Source organism: Physella acuta, unplaced genomic scaffold (genome assembly GCF_028476545.2).
Source record: "Physella acuta isolate Inbredline_101_S28 unplaced genomic scaffold, ASM2847654v3 ptg000693l, whole genome shotgun sequence".
NCBI lineage: Eukaryota > Metazoa > Mollusca > Gastropoda > Physidae > Physella > Physella acuta.
Window position 1 is genome coordinate 218687 of NW_026732212.1, and position 19240 is coordinate 237926.

The window sequence follows — 19240 nt, forward strand, 5'->3', positions numbered from 1 at the left end:
ACTCTTGCTAGATCTAGATGTGAGCGGGTGAATGGATTATTTTGTATTATTTTATTTGTTGCGAATCTGGGAGTGCATGGTAGTCCAATGGGGAACAGCCACGGGGTCCCCCTTCCGTCAGAAGCGGTCAGTATAAATTGACCGCTCGGAGGATTTTCTTCCTTTTTGACCCGCGGCGAGATGTAGGTCGGGTCAGGTTTCTGTGTGGGCGCGTGGCGCACCTCACGCGTGGAGGTATTTGTTTTTTTATACTTTATCTTTAAGTGATTTGTATGAATGAGACTGCCGATGTTTCTCGTTTTCTTTCATTTTCGTTTAAAACGAGATAGTGAGCATCGGCATGTCTGGTATGCACGTGGTGTGTTATTTTGAGAGATTTTAAATTTGTATTTTCTAAACCCTTGGCGTGTGTTTCGGACCACGTGGTTTAGGTCAGTGTGTTTAGGAGTGTTTCCTAAACTGGTGTGAATGCGTGTGTGCTTTTACCTGATTGTTTTATGATGTGTTATTGACTAGGATTGGCTTAGTCAATAGTCAGTTGTTTTAGACAGTAATTAGATTAGTATATTTTAGTTGCCTCAAGTTTTAGGTTGTTTAAAATTAATGTGTGTGCTGTTTCGTGCAACGTCATGTTGAGTATCGCTTGCTTTGTGTCTGCCTTCATTGGGGCCTTAGCGGAGTGTGTTAACTTTAATGTTATCAATATGGATATTGTTTATGTAGACCAATGGCTTCGGGCTGCTCCTTGTGTAGGAAAGATTGGTTCTACAATGAATTTGTTTACACGTTATTTTTAAGTTGCTAGTTCTTCTTTAGACAGTGGTTAGTTGTTTTTGAGAATTGCTTTTAGAATTGTATAGTAAGGATTAGTTTTACTCGAGGCTTTAGCTAGATAGTATTAGTAGGTAGCATTTTGAACTTGTGTATATATTTATGTATATATCTGCCATTACCATGCATTTTTCTTATGTTTCCCTTTTCTTTTTCTCTCCCCCCCCCCCCCCTTCCAGTGAGGTTGCTTGGGCAACTTGGCTGGGTGTTTTGTTATATATGAATTGTTTTGTTTGTAAAAAGTTTGTTGTGTACGTATTGTGTTCTACGTAATGTATTGTACGTAACGTATTGTACATAGTGGTTTTACGTAGTGTTTTGTTTGGTGTGGACTTTTGGATGTCGAGAATGGATGAAGGGAGGTTTCTGTGTGTCAGGGCCTGGACCATCCTAGACATAAGTCGGTGCAACACCAGCAAATGGTCGAACGTAATGTTTTGCTGTATATAAACTGTTTTGTTTGGTTTTGTTTTGTCTGTTTTGTGTCAGTTTTTATCTATTCTTTTTCTGTAATTTTTCCATTGGTTCCTTATTTTTGAAAAATAAATTTTATTAAATTGTTAAAAGTTTTTTTGTTTTTAATTTAGACTAAGGTTAGGTTATTAACCAGTCTGGGTTTAGCCGGACTTGCACTGACCGGACAGTAGTTAGATAAGCCTAGAAGGGTAGATTTTAGGTATCCCCCCCAAGCAGGGCTTACATAGAATCTAGATCTAATCATTAGACCTATTCTAGCTAGATAGATCTAGATAGATAAATCCCAAAGATTTATATCAAGTATTTAAGAGCTAAAAATGTATTATGATTGTAAAATGGCTTGTATTTTTATCTAATTATTTTTTTTTGTATGTATCTAATTAATCTTTGGTTTGACCTAGATTCTAGATATAGATCTATAAATTAATTCCTTGGCCAGCTGATATTTTTAAATCTATAAATAACTTTCTTGGACAGGTTGTAGAGCTACAGAAATTTATTGTAAAACTAAATGAAAAAGACAGTTGAAAATTTATATAAATGTTGGAACGTAATAAAAACAGCAAACGGACGTATTGTTAAACTTATGGCCGACAGAAAATTAGATTTAGAACGCGTTAAACTTTTGAATGGGCCACAAAGTCTATGATCGAAGCCGCCATGTTATTGTACTAAAAAGTAAACAAAACTTGTGACGTCACTATTCAGTCAAAGAAAGCAATTGTTCTAAATCTTTAAAATTAATGTGGTTAATCTACCTATGAATAAATAAAAAAATTAATTAACGTCTTTAAATAAACTTATGATTAACAGTCTGTCTGAAAACAAAAATTGTTCTCTTCCTACATACTATTTTACAGTTCTGCATATAGCGTAGATCCATTTACAATAGTCAATCAGACAAAAAAAAAAAAAAACAAATAAATATTCAAACATGTAAACAAACTTGAGTTTTAGTAGTGTATATATATATATATATATATATATATATATATATATATATATATATATATATATATATATATATATATAGATAGATAGATAGATAGATAGAAAGATAGATAGAAAGATAGATGGGTAGATGGATTGATGGATGGATAGAGTTACATGACTAAAAACCATTGCGGGCCTATTGAATGTTATGACGCGCTGTTGAACGTGATGACGCGTGTGGAGTAATTGGATAGGACTGCCTACTAATTTAATCAAATTTTTAATTAATTAATAAAAAAAATTAATCAGGCGACCAATTGAGACAAATTGAATGTCATGATACATTGTCTTCATGTCTTGACCCACGTACCAACGGCTAACCGTATCTGTCAGGTAGAGGTGCCTGCATTTCGCTCTGGCGTTTCGATCTAGACAGACAGTCTGACGACAGAGGAAGTGAGTTAAATAAAAGCTTGTAAAAAAAAAATTCATAAAAAACGTTTTAATAACAAGGTTTTATGTAATAATACACTAAAAAGGATAAAACAAATTATAGACTACTATTTAAATATCTATAAAGAAAAGCGTGGATCACTTTATTATCTATTGGATACCTACCTTTACTAATATTTAGGAAGAGACCCACGCTTTTCGATCTAGACCAGGGGTCGGCAACCTTTTGAAGCGGAAGAGCCAAAAGTTACAATTTTCAAAATTTACCTGGTTTTAAAGAGCCACTAACATTTTTTAAAATTTCAAATATTTTATTTTTTATAAAGATTATTAGTGTTTGTTCAAGGAGCTGGAGAGTCGCATCTTGATATCAAAAGAGCCGCATGTTGCCGACCCCTGATCTAGACAGACAGATAGACTGACGAGGAAGTGAGTTTAATAAAAGCTTGTAAAAATACAATTATTTTTTACTGAACTATCAAGCCTCTAAAACGTGTTAACATCAATTTAGAAAAGCTTTGTGGTGCGTTGTTAACCGTGCCGGCGCCACGTTATTTAGCGCCCTAGGCAAAACTTATTGAAACTCCCCCCCCCCCGGCAGTTCGACCCTCTGGCTTTCCACCCACTGGAGGAGGGGAGTTTCCCGGAACGGGAAGTCCAAAGTTTGTTGCGGAACACCAGCGTTCCGTACCCGTTGCCGCGCATCGTAGGCAGCCTGTAAGGGATTGCCTATGAGCAGGTCAACATGCTGAGAGCGCCAAGACAGTTAACTTGAGCTGTACCCACAACCCCCCAGTTAACTTGAGCTGTACCCACAACCCCCCAGTTAACTTGAGCTGTACCCCCCCCCCCCCCCACAGTTAACTTGAGCTGTACCCCCCCCCCCCCCAGTTCACTTACTTACAAACAACATATTAGATACCCCCCCCCCCATCTGTGTGATCCACACAAATGGATGTCCTCCATCCAACTGTGGATCACACAGATGGATAACCCCCCCCCCCCCCCCCCCCAATATTGAAAATAAACACTACCAAAAATAAAAATTTTCACAAGGAAACAGGTGGCACCACTTTTTATTGTACATTTAAATTCTTTGAACATAAAGTAACAACTAAAAAAATAGTTACACCACTACACAGTTTATGTACATTTTTTATACAAATACAATTCATTCACACTTAGATCACATCAAAACTTTTTAGACAATTTTTTTTTACCTCACCAAAAGTATAAGACAAAATCTTACCTCACCAAAAGTAACGGTAAAATCACCAATAGAATCACAATAAAAGTAACAGATAAACTGAATATACTACTAAGACTATACTTTTGTTCACTAAATGCTAGTTGACCTAATGCTAACTTTCAAAAGTTGTCCACATATTAACAAATGCTGACTTTCAACAGTTGTACACATATTAACAAATGCTGACTTTCAAAAGTTGTCCACATATTAACAAATGCTGACTTTCAACAGTTGTACACATATTAACAAATGCTGACTTTCAACAGTTGTCCACATATTAACAAATGCTGACTTTCAACAGTTGTCCACATATTAACAAATGCTGACTTTCAACAGTTGTCCACATATTAACAAATGCTGACTTTCAACAGTTGTCCACATATTAACAAATGCTGACTTTCAACAGTTGTCCACATATTAACAAATGCTGACTTTCAACAGTTGTCCACATATTAACAAATGCTGACTTTCAACAGTTGTCCACATATTAACAAATGCTGACTTTCAACAGTTGTCCACATATTAACAAATGCTGACTTTCAACAGTTGTCCACATATTAACAAATGCTGACTTTCAACAGTTGTCCACATATTAACAAATGCTGACTTTCAACAGTTGTCCACATATTAACAAATGCTGACTTTCAACAGTTGTCCACATATTAACAAATGCTGACTTTCAACAGTTGTCCACATATTAAAAAATGCTGACTTTCAATAGTTGTCCATATATTAAAAAATGCTAACTTTCAAAAGTTGTCCATATATTAAAAAATGCTAACTTTCAAAAGTTGTCCATATATTAAAAAATGCTAATTTCAAAAGTTGTCCACATATTAACAAATGCTAACTTTCAAAAGCTGTCCACATCTATTAATATATAAGCATTTGCGCCCTACGTCACACTTCAAGTGGAAGGTGGTGAAAACTGCTGGTCATTTCAAGACTCAAGGAGCAAACAGTAGTCAGTATTTGGGCTGGACAATTTAGACCTTTGTTCAGCTTAGATATATATATATATAGTAGCAAAAACCTTGTATTTTTAACTGTTAAGTAAAAATGTACACAAATGCTTCTTGTAAAGAGAAAGGACAGTTTATAAAGTAGTTTATGTGCATGAAAATAAATGTAAAAAATATTGTTTGTATAATACAACCACAACAGCTTTAGTCTCATTCACGGCTCAAAAAGTTGATAGCTCAAAAATCATGGTGGAAAAAGTTGACGGCTCAAAAAAAATCATGGCTCAAAAAGTTGATAGCTCAAAAAAATCATGATTGAAAAATTTGAAGGCTCAAATATCAAACACTCTATTTATTGAATTCTACTGAAGTGATGTAAAAATAATATCATTGTCATCATTTATGTTCCATATGGCTCTTCTATTTTACACACATTTGTTAAGGCTTTTAAAAAATGTTATAAAAAAACCACAGATCCTAAAAACATGCACACCATCATGGGTGGACATTAACCCAGCCATCCTTTTAGTGATGGGGTGGACAGTCTGGCCTCTCTATTGATTCCCACGGTATTCAAAATAGTTGAAGTCAATGAGGAAGGTGGCACCAAAGAGCAAGACTTTCTTCATTAGATCCATGTTGGCTGGGACTAAACAGAGAGGAAAATGTTTAGGGAACACAAACATCTAGGGAACAAAAACATTTAGGGAACAAAAACATTTAGGGAACATCTAGGGAACAAAAACATCTAGGGAACAAAAACATTTAGGGAACAAAAACATTTAGGGAACACTAATGTCAGTTTTACATGGGTGATTGGATGGGGCTAATGTCAGTTTTACATGGGTGATTGGATGGGGCTAATGTCAGTTTTACATGGGTGATTGGATGGGGCTAATGTCAGTTTTACATGGGTGATTGGATGAGGCTAATGTCAGTTTTACATGGGTGATTGGATGGGGCTAATGTCAGTTTTACATGGGTGATTGGATGGGGCTAATGTCAGTTTTACATGGGTGATTGGATGAGGCTAATGTCAGTTTTACATGGGTGATTGGATGAGGCTAATGTCAGTTTTACATGGGTGATTGGATGAGGCTAATGTCAGTTTTACATGGGTGATTGGATGAGGCTAATGTCAGTTTTACATGGGTGATTGGATGAGGCTAATGTCAGTTTTACATGGGTGATTGGATGAGGCTAATGTCAGTTTTACATGTGATTGGATGAGGCTAATGTCAGTTTTACATGGGTGATTGGATGAGGCTAATGTCAGTTTTACATGTGATTGGATGAGGCTAATGTCAGTTTTACATGGGTGATTAGATGAGGCTAATGTCAGTTTTACATGGGTGATTGGATGAGGCTAATGTCAGTTTTACATGTGATTGGATGGGGCTAATGTCAGTTTTACATGTGATTGAATGGGGCTAATGTCAGTTTTACATGGGTGATTGAATGGGGCTAATGTCAGTTTTACATGGGTGATTGGATGGGGCTAATGTCAGTTTTACATGGATGATTGGATGGGGATGTCAGTTTTACATGGGTGATTGAATGGGGCTAATGTCAGTTTTACATGGGTGATTGGATGAGGCTAATGTCAGTTTTACATGTGATTGAATGAGGCTAATGTCAGTTTTACATGGGTGATTGGATGGGGCTAATGTCAGTTTTACATGGGTGATTGGATGGGGCTAATGTCAGTTTTACATGTGATTGAATGGGGCTAATGTCAGTTTTACATGGGTGATTGGATGGGGATGTCAGTTTTACATGGGTGATTGAATGGGGCTAATGTCAGTTTTACATGTGATTGGATGAGGCTAATGTCAGTTTTACATGGGTGATTGAATGGGGCTAATGTCAGTTTTACATGGGTGATTGGATGAGGCTAATGTCAGTTTTACATGGGTGATTGGATGAGGCTAATGTCAGTTTTACATGGGTGATTGAATGGGGCTAATGTCAGTTTTACATGGGTGATTGGATGAGGCTAATGTCAGTTTTACATGTGATTGAATGAGGCTAATGTCAGTTTTACATGGGTGATTGGATGGGGCTAATGTCAGTTTTACATAGGGTGATTGGATGAGGCTAATGTCAGTTTTACATGGGTGATTGGATGGGGATGTCAGTTTTACATGGGTGATTGGATGGGGCTAATGTCAGTTTTACATGTGATTGGATGAGGCTAATGTCAGTTTTACATGGGTGATTGGATGGGGCTAATGTCAGTTTTACATGGGTGATTGGATGAGGCTAATGTCAGTTTTACATGGGTGATTGGATGAGGCTAATGTCAGTTTTACATGTGATTGAATGGGGCTAATGTCAGTTTTACATGTGATTGAATGGGGCTAATGTCAGTTTTACATGTGATTGAATGGGGCTAATGTCAGTTTTACATGTGATTGAATGGGGCTAATGTCAGTTTTACATGGGTGATTGGATGAGGCTAATGTCAGTTTTACATGGGTGATTGGATGAGGCTAATGTCAGTTTTACATGGGTGATTGAATGGGGCTAATGTCAGTTTTACATGGGTGATTGGATGAGGCTAATGTCAGTTTTACATGTGATTGAATGAGGCTAATGTCAGTTTTACATGGGTGATTGGATGGGGCTAATGTCAGTTTTACATAGGGTGATTGGATGAGGCTAATGTCAGTTTTACATGGGTGATTGGATGGGGATGTCAGTTTTACATGGGTGATTGGATGGGGCTAATGTCAGTTTTACATGTGATTGGATGAGGCTAATGTCAGTTTTACATGGGTGATTGGATGGGGCTAATGTCAGTTTTACATGTGATTGGATGGGGCTAATGTCAGTTTTACATGGGTGATTGGATGAGGCTAATGTCAGTTATACATGGGTGATTGGATGAGGCTAATGTCAGTTTTACATGTGATTGAATGGGGCTAATGTCAGTTTTACATGGGTGATTGAATGGGGCTAATGTCAGTTTTACATGGGTGATTGAATGGGGCTAATGTCAGTTTTACATGTGATTGAATGGGGCTAATGTCAGTTTTACATGTGATTGAATGGGGCTAATGTCAGTTTTACATGGGTGATTGGATGAGGCTAATGTCAGTTTTACATGGGTGATTGGATGAGGCTAATGTCAGTTTTACATGGGTGATTGAATGGGGCTAATGTCAGTTTTACATGGGTGATTGGATGAGGCTAATGTCAGTTTAACATGTGATTGAATGAGGCTAATGTCAGTTTTACATGGGTGATTGGATGGGGCTAATGTCAGTTTTACATAGGGTGATTGGATGAGGCTAATGTCAGTTTTACATGGGTGATTGGATGGGGATGTCAGTTTTACATGGGTGATTGGATGGGGCTAATGTCAGTTTTACATGTGATTGGATGAGGCTAATGTCAGTTTTACATGGGTGATTGGATGGGGCTAATGTCAGTTTTACATGTGATTGGATGGGGCTAATGTCAGTTTTACATGGGTGATTGGATGAGGCTAATGTCAGTTATACATGGGTGATTGGATGAGGCTAATGTCAGTTTTACATGTGATTGAATGGGGCTAATGTCAGTTTTACATGGGTGATTGAATGGGGCTAATGTCAGTTTTACATGTGATTGGATGAGGCTAATGTCAGTTTTACATGTGATTGAATGGGGCTAATGTCAGTTTTACATGGGTGATTGGATGGGGCTAATGTCAGTTTTACATGTGATTGAATGGGGCTAATGTCAGTTTTACATGTGATTGGATGAGGCTAATGTCAGTTTTACATGTGATTGAATGAGGCTAATGTCAGTTTTACATGGGTGATTGGATGGGGCTAATGTCAGTTTTACATGGGTGATTGGATGAGGCTAATGTCAGTTTTACATGGGTGATTGAATGGGGCTAATGTCAGTTTTACATGGGTGATTGGATGGGGATGTCAGTTTTACATGGGTGATTGGATGGGGCTAATGTCAGTTTTACATGTGATTGGATGAGGCTAATGTCAGTTTTACATGGGTGATTGAATGGGGCTAATGTCAGTTTTACATGGGTGATTGGATGAGGCTAATGTCAGTTTTACATGTGATTGAATGAGGCTAATGTCAGTTTTACATGGGTGATTGGATGGGGCTAATGTCAGTTTTACATAGGGTGATTGGATGAGGCTAATGTCAGTTTTACATGGGTGATTGGATGGGGATGTCAGTTTTACATGGGTGATTGGATGGGGCTAATGTCAGTTTTACATGTGATTGGATGAGGCTAATGTCAGTTTTACATGGGTGATTGGATGGGGCTAATGTCAGTTTTACATGTGATTGGATGGGGCTAATGTCAGTTTTACATGGGTGATTGGATGAGGCTAATGTCAGTTATACATGGGTGATTGGATGAGGCTAATGTCAGTTTTACATGTGATTGAATGGGGCTAATGTCAGTTTTACATGGGTGATTGAATGGGGCTAATGTCAGTTTTACATGGGTGATTGAATGGGGCTAATGTCAGTTTTACATGTGATTGAATGGGGCTAATGTCAGTTTTACATGTGATTGAATGGGGCTAATGTCAGTTTTACATGGGTGATTGGATGAGGCTAATGTCAGTTTTACATGGGTGATTGGATGAGGCTAATGTCAGTTTTACATGGGTGATTGAATGGGGCTAATGTCAGTTTTACATGGGTGATTGGATGAGGCTAATGTCAGTTTTACATGTGATTGAATGAGGCTAATGTCAGTTTTACATGGGTGATTGGATGGGGCTAATGTCAGTTTTACATAGGGTGATTGGATGAGGCTAATGTCAGTTTTACATGGGTGATTGGATGGGGATGTCAGTTTTACATGGGTGATTGGATGGGGCTAATGTCAGTTTTACATGTGATTGGATGAGGCTAATGTCAGTTTTACATGGGTGATTGGATGGGGCTAATGTCAGTTTTACATGTGATTGGATGGGGCTAATGTCAGTTTTACATGGGTGATTGGATGAGGCTAATGTCAGTTATACATGGGTGATTGGATGAGGCTAATGTCAGTTTTACATGTGATTTAATGGGGCTAATGTCAGTTTTACATGGGTGATTGAATGGGGCTAATGTCAGTTTTACATGTGATTGGATGAGGCTAATGTCAGTTTTACATGTGATTGAATGGGGCTAATGTCAGTTTTACATGGGTGATTGGATGGGGCTAATGTCAGTTTTACATGTGATTGAATGGGGCTAATGTCAGTTTTACATGTGATTGGATGAGGCTAATGTCAGTTTTACATGTGATTGAATGAGGCTAATGTCAGTTTTACATGGGTGATTGGATGGGGCTAATGTCAGTTTTACATGGGTGATTGGATGAGGCTAATGTCAGTTTTACATGGGTGATTGAATGGGGCTAATGTCAGTTTTACATGGGTGATTGGATGGGGATGTCAGTTTTACATGGGTGATTGGATGGGGCTAATGTCAGTTTTACATGTGATTGGATGAGGCTAATGTCAGTTTTACATGGGTGATTGAATGGGGCTAATGTCAGTTTTACATGGGTGATTGGATGAGGCTAATGTCAGTTTTACATGGGTGATTGGATGAGGCTAATGTCAGTTTTACATGGGTGATTGAATGGGGCTAAAGTCAGTTTTACATGGGTGATTGGATGAGGCTAATGTCAGTTTTACATGTGATTGAATGAGGCTAATGTCAGTTTTACATGGGTGATTGGATGGGGCTAATGTCAGTTTTACATGGGTGATTGGATGGGGATGTCAGTTTTACATGGGTGATTGGATGGGGCTAATGTCAGTTTTACATGTGATTGGATGAGGCTAATGTCAGTTTTACATGGGTGATTGGATGGGGCTAATGTCAGTTTTACATGTGATTGGATGGGGCTAATGTCAGTTTTACATGGGTGATTGGATGAGGCTAATGTCAGTTATACATGGGTGATTGGATGAGGCTAATGTCAGTTTTACATGTGATTGAATGGGGCTAATGTCAGTTTTACATGGGTGATTGAATGGGGCTAATGTCAGTTTTACATGGGTGATTGAATGGGGCTAATGTCAGTTTTACATGTGATTGGATGAGGCTAATGTCAGTTTTACATGGGTGATTGGATGGGGCTAATGTCAGTTTTACATGTGATTGAATGGGGCTAATGTCAGTTTTACATGTGATTGGATGAGGCTAATGTCAGTTTTACATGGGTGATTGGATGAGGCTAATGTCAGTTTTACATGGGTGATTGGATGAGGCTAATGTCAGTTTTACATGGGTGATTGGATGAGGCTAATGTCAGTTTTACATGGGTGATTGGATGAGGCTAATGTCAGTTTTACATGGGTGATTGGATGAGGCTAATGTCAGTTTTACATGGGTGATTGGATGGGGCTAATGTCAGTTTTACATGTGATTGAATGGGGCTAATGTCAGTTTTACATGGGTGATTGGATGAGGCTAATGTCAGTTTTACATGGGTGATTGGATGAGGCTAATGTCAGTTTTACATGTGATTGAATGGGGCTAATGTCAGTTTTACATGTGATTGAATGGGGCTAATGTCAGTTTTACATGGGTGATTGGATGAGGCTAATGTCAGTTTTACATGTGATTGAATGGGGCTAATGTCAGTTTTACATGGGTGATTGGATGAGGCTAATGTCAGTTTTACATGTGATTGAATGGGGCTAATGTCAGTTTTACATGGGTGATTGGATGAGGCTAATGTCAGTTTTACATGGGTGATTGGATGAGGCTAATGTCAGTTTTACATGGGTGATTGGATGGGGCTAATGTCAGTTTTACATGTGATTGAATGGGGCTAATGTCAGTTTTACATGGGTGATTGAATGAGGCTAATGTCAGTTTTACATGGGTGATTGAATGGGGCTAATGTCAGTTTTACATGGGTGATTGGATGAGGCTAATGTCAGTTTTACATGTGATTGAATGGGGCTAATGTCAGTTTTACATGTGATTGAATGGGGCTAATGTCAGTTTTACATGTGATTGAATGGGGCTAATGTCAGTTTTACATGGGTGATTGGATGAGGCTAATGTCAGTTTTACATGTGATTGAATGGGGCTAATGTCAGTTTTACATGGGTGATTGGATGAGGCTAATGTCAGTTTTACATGTGATTGAATGGGGCTAATGTCAGTTTTACATGGGTGATTGGATGAGGCTAATGTCAGTTTTACATGGGTGATTGGATGAGGCTAATGTCAGTTTTACATGGGTGATTGGATGGGGCTAATGTCAGTTTTACATGTGATTGAATGGGGCTAATGTCAGTTTTACATGGGTGATTGAATGAGGCTAATGTCAGTTTTACATGGGTGATTGAATGGGGCTAATGTCAGTTTTACATGGGTGATTGGATGAGGCTAATGTCAGTTTTACATGTGATTGAATGGGGCTAATGTCAGTTTTACATGGGTGATTGGATGAGGCTAATGTCAGTTTTACATGGGTGATTGGATGGGGCTAATGTCAGTTTTACATGTGATTGAATGGGGCTAATGTCAGTTTTACATGTGATTGAATGGGGCTAATGTCAGTTTTACATGGGTGATTGGATGAGGCTAATGTCAGTTTTACATGGGTGATTGGATGGGGCTAATGTCAGTTTTACATGTGATTGAATGGGGCTAATGTCAGTTTTACATGTGATTGAATGGGGCTAATGTGAGTTTTACATGGGTGATTGGATGGGGCTAATGTCAGTTTTACATGGGTGATTGAATGGGGCTAATGTCAGTTTTACATGGGTGATTGAATGGGGCTAATGTCAGTTTTACATGGGTGATTGGATGAGGCTAATGTCAGTTTTACATGGGTGATTGGATGGGGCTAATGTCAGTTTTACATGTGATTGAATGGGGCTAATGTCAGTTTTACATGTGATTGAATGGGGCTAATGTCAGTTTTACATGGGTGATTGGATGAGGCTAATGTCAGTTTTACATGGGTGATTGGATGGGGCTAATGTCAGTTTTACATGTGATTGAATGGGGCTAATGTCAGTTTTACATGTGATTGAATGGGGCTAATGTCAGTTTTACATGGGTGATTGGATGGGGCTAATGTCAGTTTTACATGGGTGATTGAATGGGGCTAATGTCAGTTTTACATGGGTGATTGGATGGGGCTAATGTCAGTTTTACATGGGTGATTGGATGGGGCTAATGTCAGTTTTACATGGGTGATTGGATGGGGCTAATGTCAGTTTTACATGGGTGATTGGATGAGGCTAATGTCAGTTTTACATGGGTGATTGAATGGGGCTAATGTCAGTTTTACATGGGTGATTGGATGGGGCTAATGTCAGTTTTACATGGGTGATTGGATGAGGCTAATGTCAGTTTTACATGGGTGATTGGATGGGGCTAATGTCAGTTTTACATGGGTGATTGGATGGGGCTAATGTCAGTTTTACATGGGTGATTGGATGGGGCTAATGTCAGTTTTACATGGGTGATTGGATGAGGCTAATGTCAGTTTTACATGTGATTGAATGGGGCTAATGTCAGTTTTACATGGGTGATTGGATGAGGCTAATGTCAGTTTTACATGGGTGATTGAATGGGGCTAATGTCAGTTTTACATGGGTGATTGGATGAGGCTAATGTCAGTTTTACATGGGTGATTGGATGAGGCTAATGTCAGTTTTACATGGGTGATTGGATGGGGCTAATGTCAGTTTTACATGGGTGATTGGATGGGGCTAATGTCAGTTTTACATGGGTGATTGAATGGGGCTAATGTCAGTTTTACATGTGATTGGATGAGGCTAATGTCAGTTTTACATGTGATTGAATGGGGCTAATGTCAGTTTTACATGGGTGATTGGATGGGACTAATGTCAGTTTTACATGTGATTGAATGGGGCTAATGTCAGTTTTACATGTGATTGAATGGGGCTAATGTCAGTTTACATGTGATTGAATGGGGCTAGTGTCAGTTTTACATGGGTGATTGGATGAGGCTAATGTCAGTTTTACATGTGATTGAATGGGGCTAATGTCAGTTTTACATGGATGATTGGATGGGGATGTCAGTTTTACATGGGTGATTGAATGGGGCTAATGTCAGTTTTACATGGGTGATTGGATGGGGCTAATGTCAGTTTTACATGGGTGATTGGATGGGGCTAATGTCAGTTTTACATGTGATTGAATGGGGCTAATGTCAGTTTTACATGGGTGATTGGATGGGGATGTCAGTTTTACATGTGATTGAATGGGGCTAATGTCAGTTTTACATGGGTGATTGGATGAGGCTAATGTCAGTTTTACATGTGATTGAATGGGGCTAATGTCAGTTTTACATGGGTGATTGGATGAGGCTAATGTCAGTTTTACATGTGATTGAATGGGGCTAATGTCAGTTTTACATGTGATTGGATGGGGCTAATGTCAGTTTTACATGGGTGATTGGATGGGGCTAATGTCAGTTTTACATGTGATTGGATGGGGCTAATGTCAGTTTTACATGGGTGATTGGATGAGGCTAATGTCAGTTTTACATGTGATTGAATGGGGCTAATGTCAGTTTTACATGGGTGATTGGATGGGGCTAATGTCAGTTTTACATGTGATTGAATGGGGCTAATGTCAGTTTTACATGTGATTGAATGGGGCTAATGTCAGTTTTACATGGGTGATTGGATGAGGCTAATGTCAGTTTTACATGGGTGATTGGATGAGGCTAATGTCAGTTTTACATGGGTGATTGGATGGGGCTAATGTCAGTTTTACATGTGATTGGATGGGGCTAATGTCAGTTTTACATGGGTGATTGGATGGGGCTAATGTCAGTTTTACATGGGTGATTGGATGAGGCTAATGTCAGTTTTACATGGGTGATTGGATGAGGCTAATGTCAGTTTTACATGGGTGATTGGATGGGGATGTCAGTTTTACATGTGATTGAATGGGGCTAATGTCAGTTTTACATGGGTGATTGGATGAGGCTAATGTCAGTTTTACATGTGATTGAATGGGGCTAATGTCAGTTTTACATGGGTGATTGAATGGGGCTAACTTACATTTGATGCTGAAATCGTTAGCTCCACCAAAAAGCTCACGACATCCGCCCCAATGTTTGATGATCTGCCCTTCCTCCATGTTCTCGCTGTCTCCTTCAAATACCTGTCAGGTGGAACAATCAACATTTGCAATGGCTTCAAGTGGCTAATGCTGCAAATTCTCTCTCTCAAACAAGTACAACATTAAAATATATAGGCCTATAATTACGTGTAATGGGTACCGACAGCAAGTTTTAACTAGAAATCTCATAAGTAAATACCCACCAAATGGAACATACAAATGTGTATGTAATAGTGTGAAGAAATGAAAATTTAACACGGCAATCTTTAAAAAAATAAATGATCTAATAGTGTCACTGGGACTCCCCTACCTATAGTTGTGAAACTAGAAAAAAAAGCCCATATTGGGCACCCCTTTAGACTATTTGCAGAAGAGCAGGAAGTCATGGAAATGGTTTGAGCGTTTGCCTATCTTTTACACTACAGTTCGTGTGATTTTTTTCTATGCAACACTGTGTTAGTTACTGTAAACAATCACTGTTGTAGTAGATCTGCTTTTTCTTTTATAAAAATGACTAGCCTATCAAAAACCACTAGTCAAGTCTAGCAAAGATGACTAGTCTATAAAGGACCACTAGTCTAACAAAGACCTTAAGTCTATCAAACACCACTAGTCTATCAAGAAGCACACAAATTATTTGATGTCAGAATTGGGGTCCTAAACAACCCCCCACCCTACTCAGGATCTAGCAGTGTAGTAGTTCCACCTGTCTATGTGTCAACTGACCCTCTAAATGCAGTGTATGATCAAATCAATGTTACTTCATAAAGGTGAGTAGGCAAGACATAGAATTGCAACTAAAAATGTGTTTCCAAAACAATCTCTTAGTAAATAAGACACCACAACTAATCATCATGTTATTATTAGACTAATAATGTGTTGGTCTTGTTATTATTAGACTAATAATGTGTTGGTCTTGTTATAATTAGACTAATAATGTGTTGGTCATGTTATTATTAGACTAATAATGTGTTGGTCATGTTATTATTAGACTAATAATGTGTTGGTCATGTTATAATTAGACTAATAATGTGTTGGTCTTGCTCACCTTGAATAAAACATCAGTACAACACTTGCAGTAGCAGCAGTCCCCTACAATGTGTGTTGGTCATGTTATAATTAGACTAATAGTGTGTTGCTCACCTTGAATAAAACATCAGTACAACACTTGCAGTAGCAGCAGTCCCCTACAATGGTAAAGACACAGTGGTTTTGTGCATCATACACTTTATACTTGGGTACGCAGCATGTCCATCTAGGTAGGGGGGGGGGGGAAAGACAAATACAATGCCATTCAATTAAAAAGCAAGATTGAATCTGTCCAGCAGTTTCATTACTTATCTTCATTGCTGGTCTGCCAAAACAACTTGAGAGTCAGGTCCCATTTCTAGCATGTTATTAGGTCAGTAGCAAGTATAATTTCTGGCATGTTCATTAGCACCAAATGATTAAATAATGTTCAAATGTTTTGTTCCCCTACCAAATATTTCCTCACAACCTCCATATGTCTCCCCACATAACCACCACACATCAGCCAATATAACCACCACACATCAGCCAATATAACCACCACATATCAGCCAATATAACCACCACACATAGCCAATATAACTACCACACATCAGCCAATATAACCACCACACATCAGCCAATATAACCACCACACATCAGCCAATATAACCACCACACATCAGCCAATATAACCACCACACATCAGCCAATACAACCACCACATATCAGCCAATATAACCACCACACATAGCCAATATAACTACCACACATCAGCCAATATAACCACCACACATCAGCCAATATAACCACCACACATCAGCCAATATAACCACAACACATCAGCCAATATAACCACCACACATCAGCCAATATAACCACCACACATCACCCAATATAACCACCACACATCACCCAATATAACCACCACACATCAGCCAATATAACCACCACACATCAGCCAATATAACCACCACATATCAGCCAATATAACCACCACACATCAGCCAATATAACCACCACACATCAGCCAATATAACCACCACATATCAGCCAATATAACCACCACACATCAGCCTATATAACCACCACATATCAGCCAATATAACCACCACATATCAGCCAATATAACCACCTCATATCAGCCAATATAACCACCACACATCAGCCTATATAACCACCACACATCAGCCAATATAACCACCACATATCAGCCAATATAACCACCACATATCAGCCAATATAACCACCACATATCAGCCAATATAACCACCATGTAGGCAATATAACCACCACATATTAGCCAATATAACCACCACACATCAGCCAATATAAGCACCACATATCAGCCAATATAAACACCACTCATTAGCCTATAGGGTCCTTGACAAAAGCCACTTGCAAGAATGCTGTTTGCCTAAAGAACATTTTCCCGAAAAGGCAAATGGCCTTGGGGAAGGTGTCCATTCAGGTATTTGTCGCATTTGGGCTAATGTCCATTCGGGAAAATGGCCTTCGGGCATAAGGTATTCAGGTAATTGTCTTAAGAGAAGACATCTGGCTCCTCAGACTATATAACCACTATACATCAGACTATATAACCACTATACAACAGACTATATAACCACTATACAACAGACTATATAACCACTATACATCAGACTATATAACCACTATACATCAGACTATATAACCACTATACATCAGACTATATAACCACTATACATCAGACTATATAACCACTATACATCAGACTATATAACCACTATACATCAGACTATATAACCACTATACATCAGACTATATAACCACTATACATCAGACTATATAACCACTATACAACAGACTATATAACCACTATACAACAGACTATATAACCACTATACATCAGACTATATAACCACTATACAACAGACTATATAACCACTATACAACAGACTATATAACCACTATACAACAGACTATATAACCACTATACAACAGACTATATAACCACTATACAACAGACTATATAACCACTATACATCAGACTATATAACCACTATACAATAGACTATATAACCACTATACATCAGACTATATAACCACTATACAACAGACTATATAACCACTATACAATAGACTATATAACCACTATACAACAGACTATATAACCACTATACAACAGACTATATAACCACTATACATCAGACTATATAACCACTATACAACAGACTATATAACCACTATACAACAGACTATATAACCACTATACATCAGACTATATAACCACTATACATCAGACTATATAACCACTATACATCAGACTATATAACCACTATACATCAGACTATATAACCACTATACATCAGACTATATAACCACTATACAACAGACTATATAACCACTATACAACAGACTATATAACCACTATATATCAGACTATATAACCACTATACAACAGACTATATAACCACTATACAACAGACTATATAACCACTAAAAAACAGACTATATAACCACTATACAACAGACTATATAACCACTATACATCAGACTATATAACCACTATACAACAGACTATATAACCACTATACAACAGACTATATAACCACTATATATCAGACTATATAACCACTATACAACAGACTATATAACCACTGTACAACAGACTATATAACCACTATACAATAGACTATATAACCACTATACAACAGACTATATAACCACTATACAACAGACTATATAACCACTATACAATAGACTATATAACCACTATACAACAGACTATATAACCACTATGCAACAGACTATATAACCACTATACAACAGACTATATAACCACTATACAACAGACTATATAACCACTATATATCAGACTATATAACCACTATACAACAGACTATATAACCACTATACAACAGACTATATAACCACTGTACAACAGACTATATAACCACTATACAATAGACTATATAACCACTATACAACAGACTATATAACCACTATACAACAGACTATATAACCACTATACAACAGACTATATAACCACTATACATCAAACTAAATAAAATATAAATCTTTTAAAACAACCTCCACTCATCTGCCCTCACAAAGATAACAAACTAAATATTTGCATACACAGTACCCGTTGACCTGAAAGCTATCAATAACTATCTGATAACAAGATAATGGTACTGGATCACAGTTAGGTCAAACAGTGAAAACAGTGGGCCACTGATTGATAGCCAGG

The 19240-nt window shown here is 38.0% G+C and overlaps 1 protein-coding gene across 2 annotated transcripts in view; it reads right to left on the bottom strand.

The window, feature by feature from the left end:
* Window positions 1-3752: 3752 nt before the first annotated feature.
* Window positions 3753-19240, bottom strand: part of LOC131949388 (phospholipid scramblase 1) — a 34903-nt gene continuing 19415 nt past the window's right edge. For both annotated transcript variants that reach the window (XM_059311258.1, XM_059311259.1), the window contains 3 exons: window positions 16144-16255; window positions 14940-15042; window positions 3753-5554 (listed from right to left, as the gene is read on the bottom strand). In XM_059311258.1, coding sequence (XP_059167241.1) covers window positions 5460-5554; window positions 14940-15042; window positions 16144-16255 — 310 coding nt within the window. In that variant the 3' untranslated portion in view covers window positions 3753-5459. The remainder of the gene's footprint in view (window positions 5555-14939; window positions 15043-16143; window positions 16256-19240) is intronic.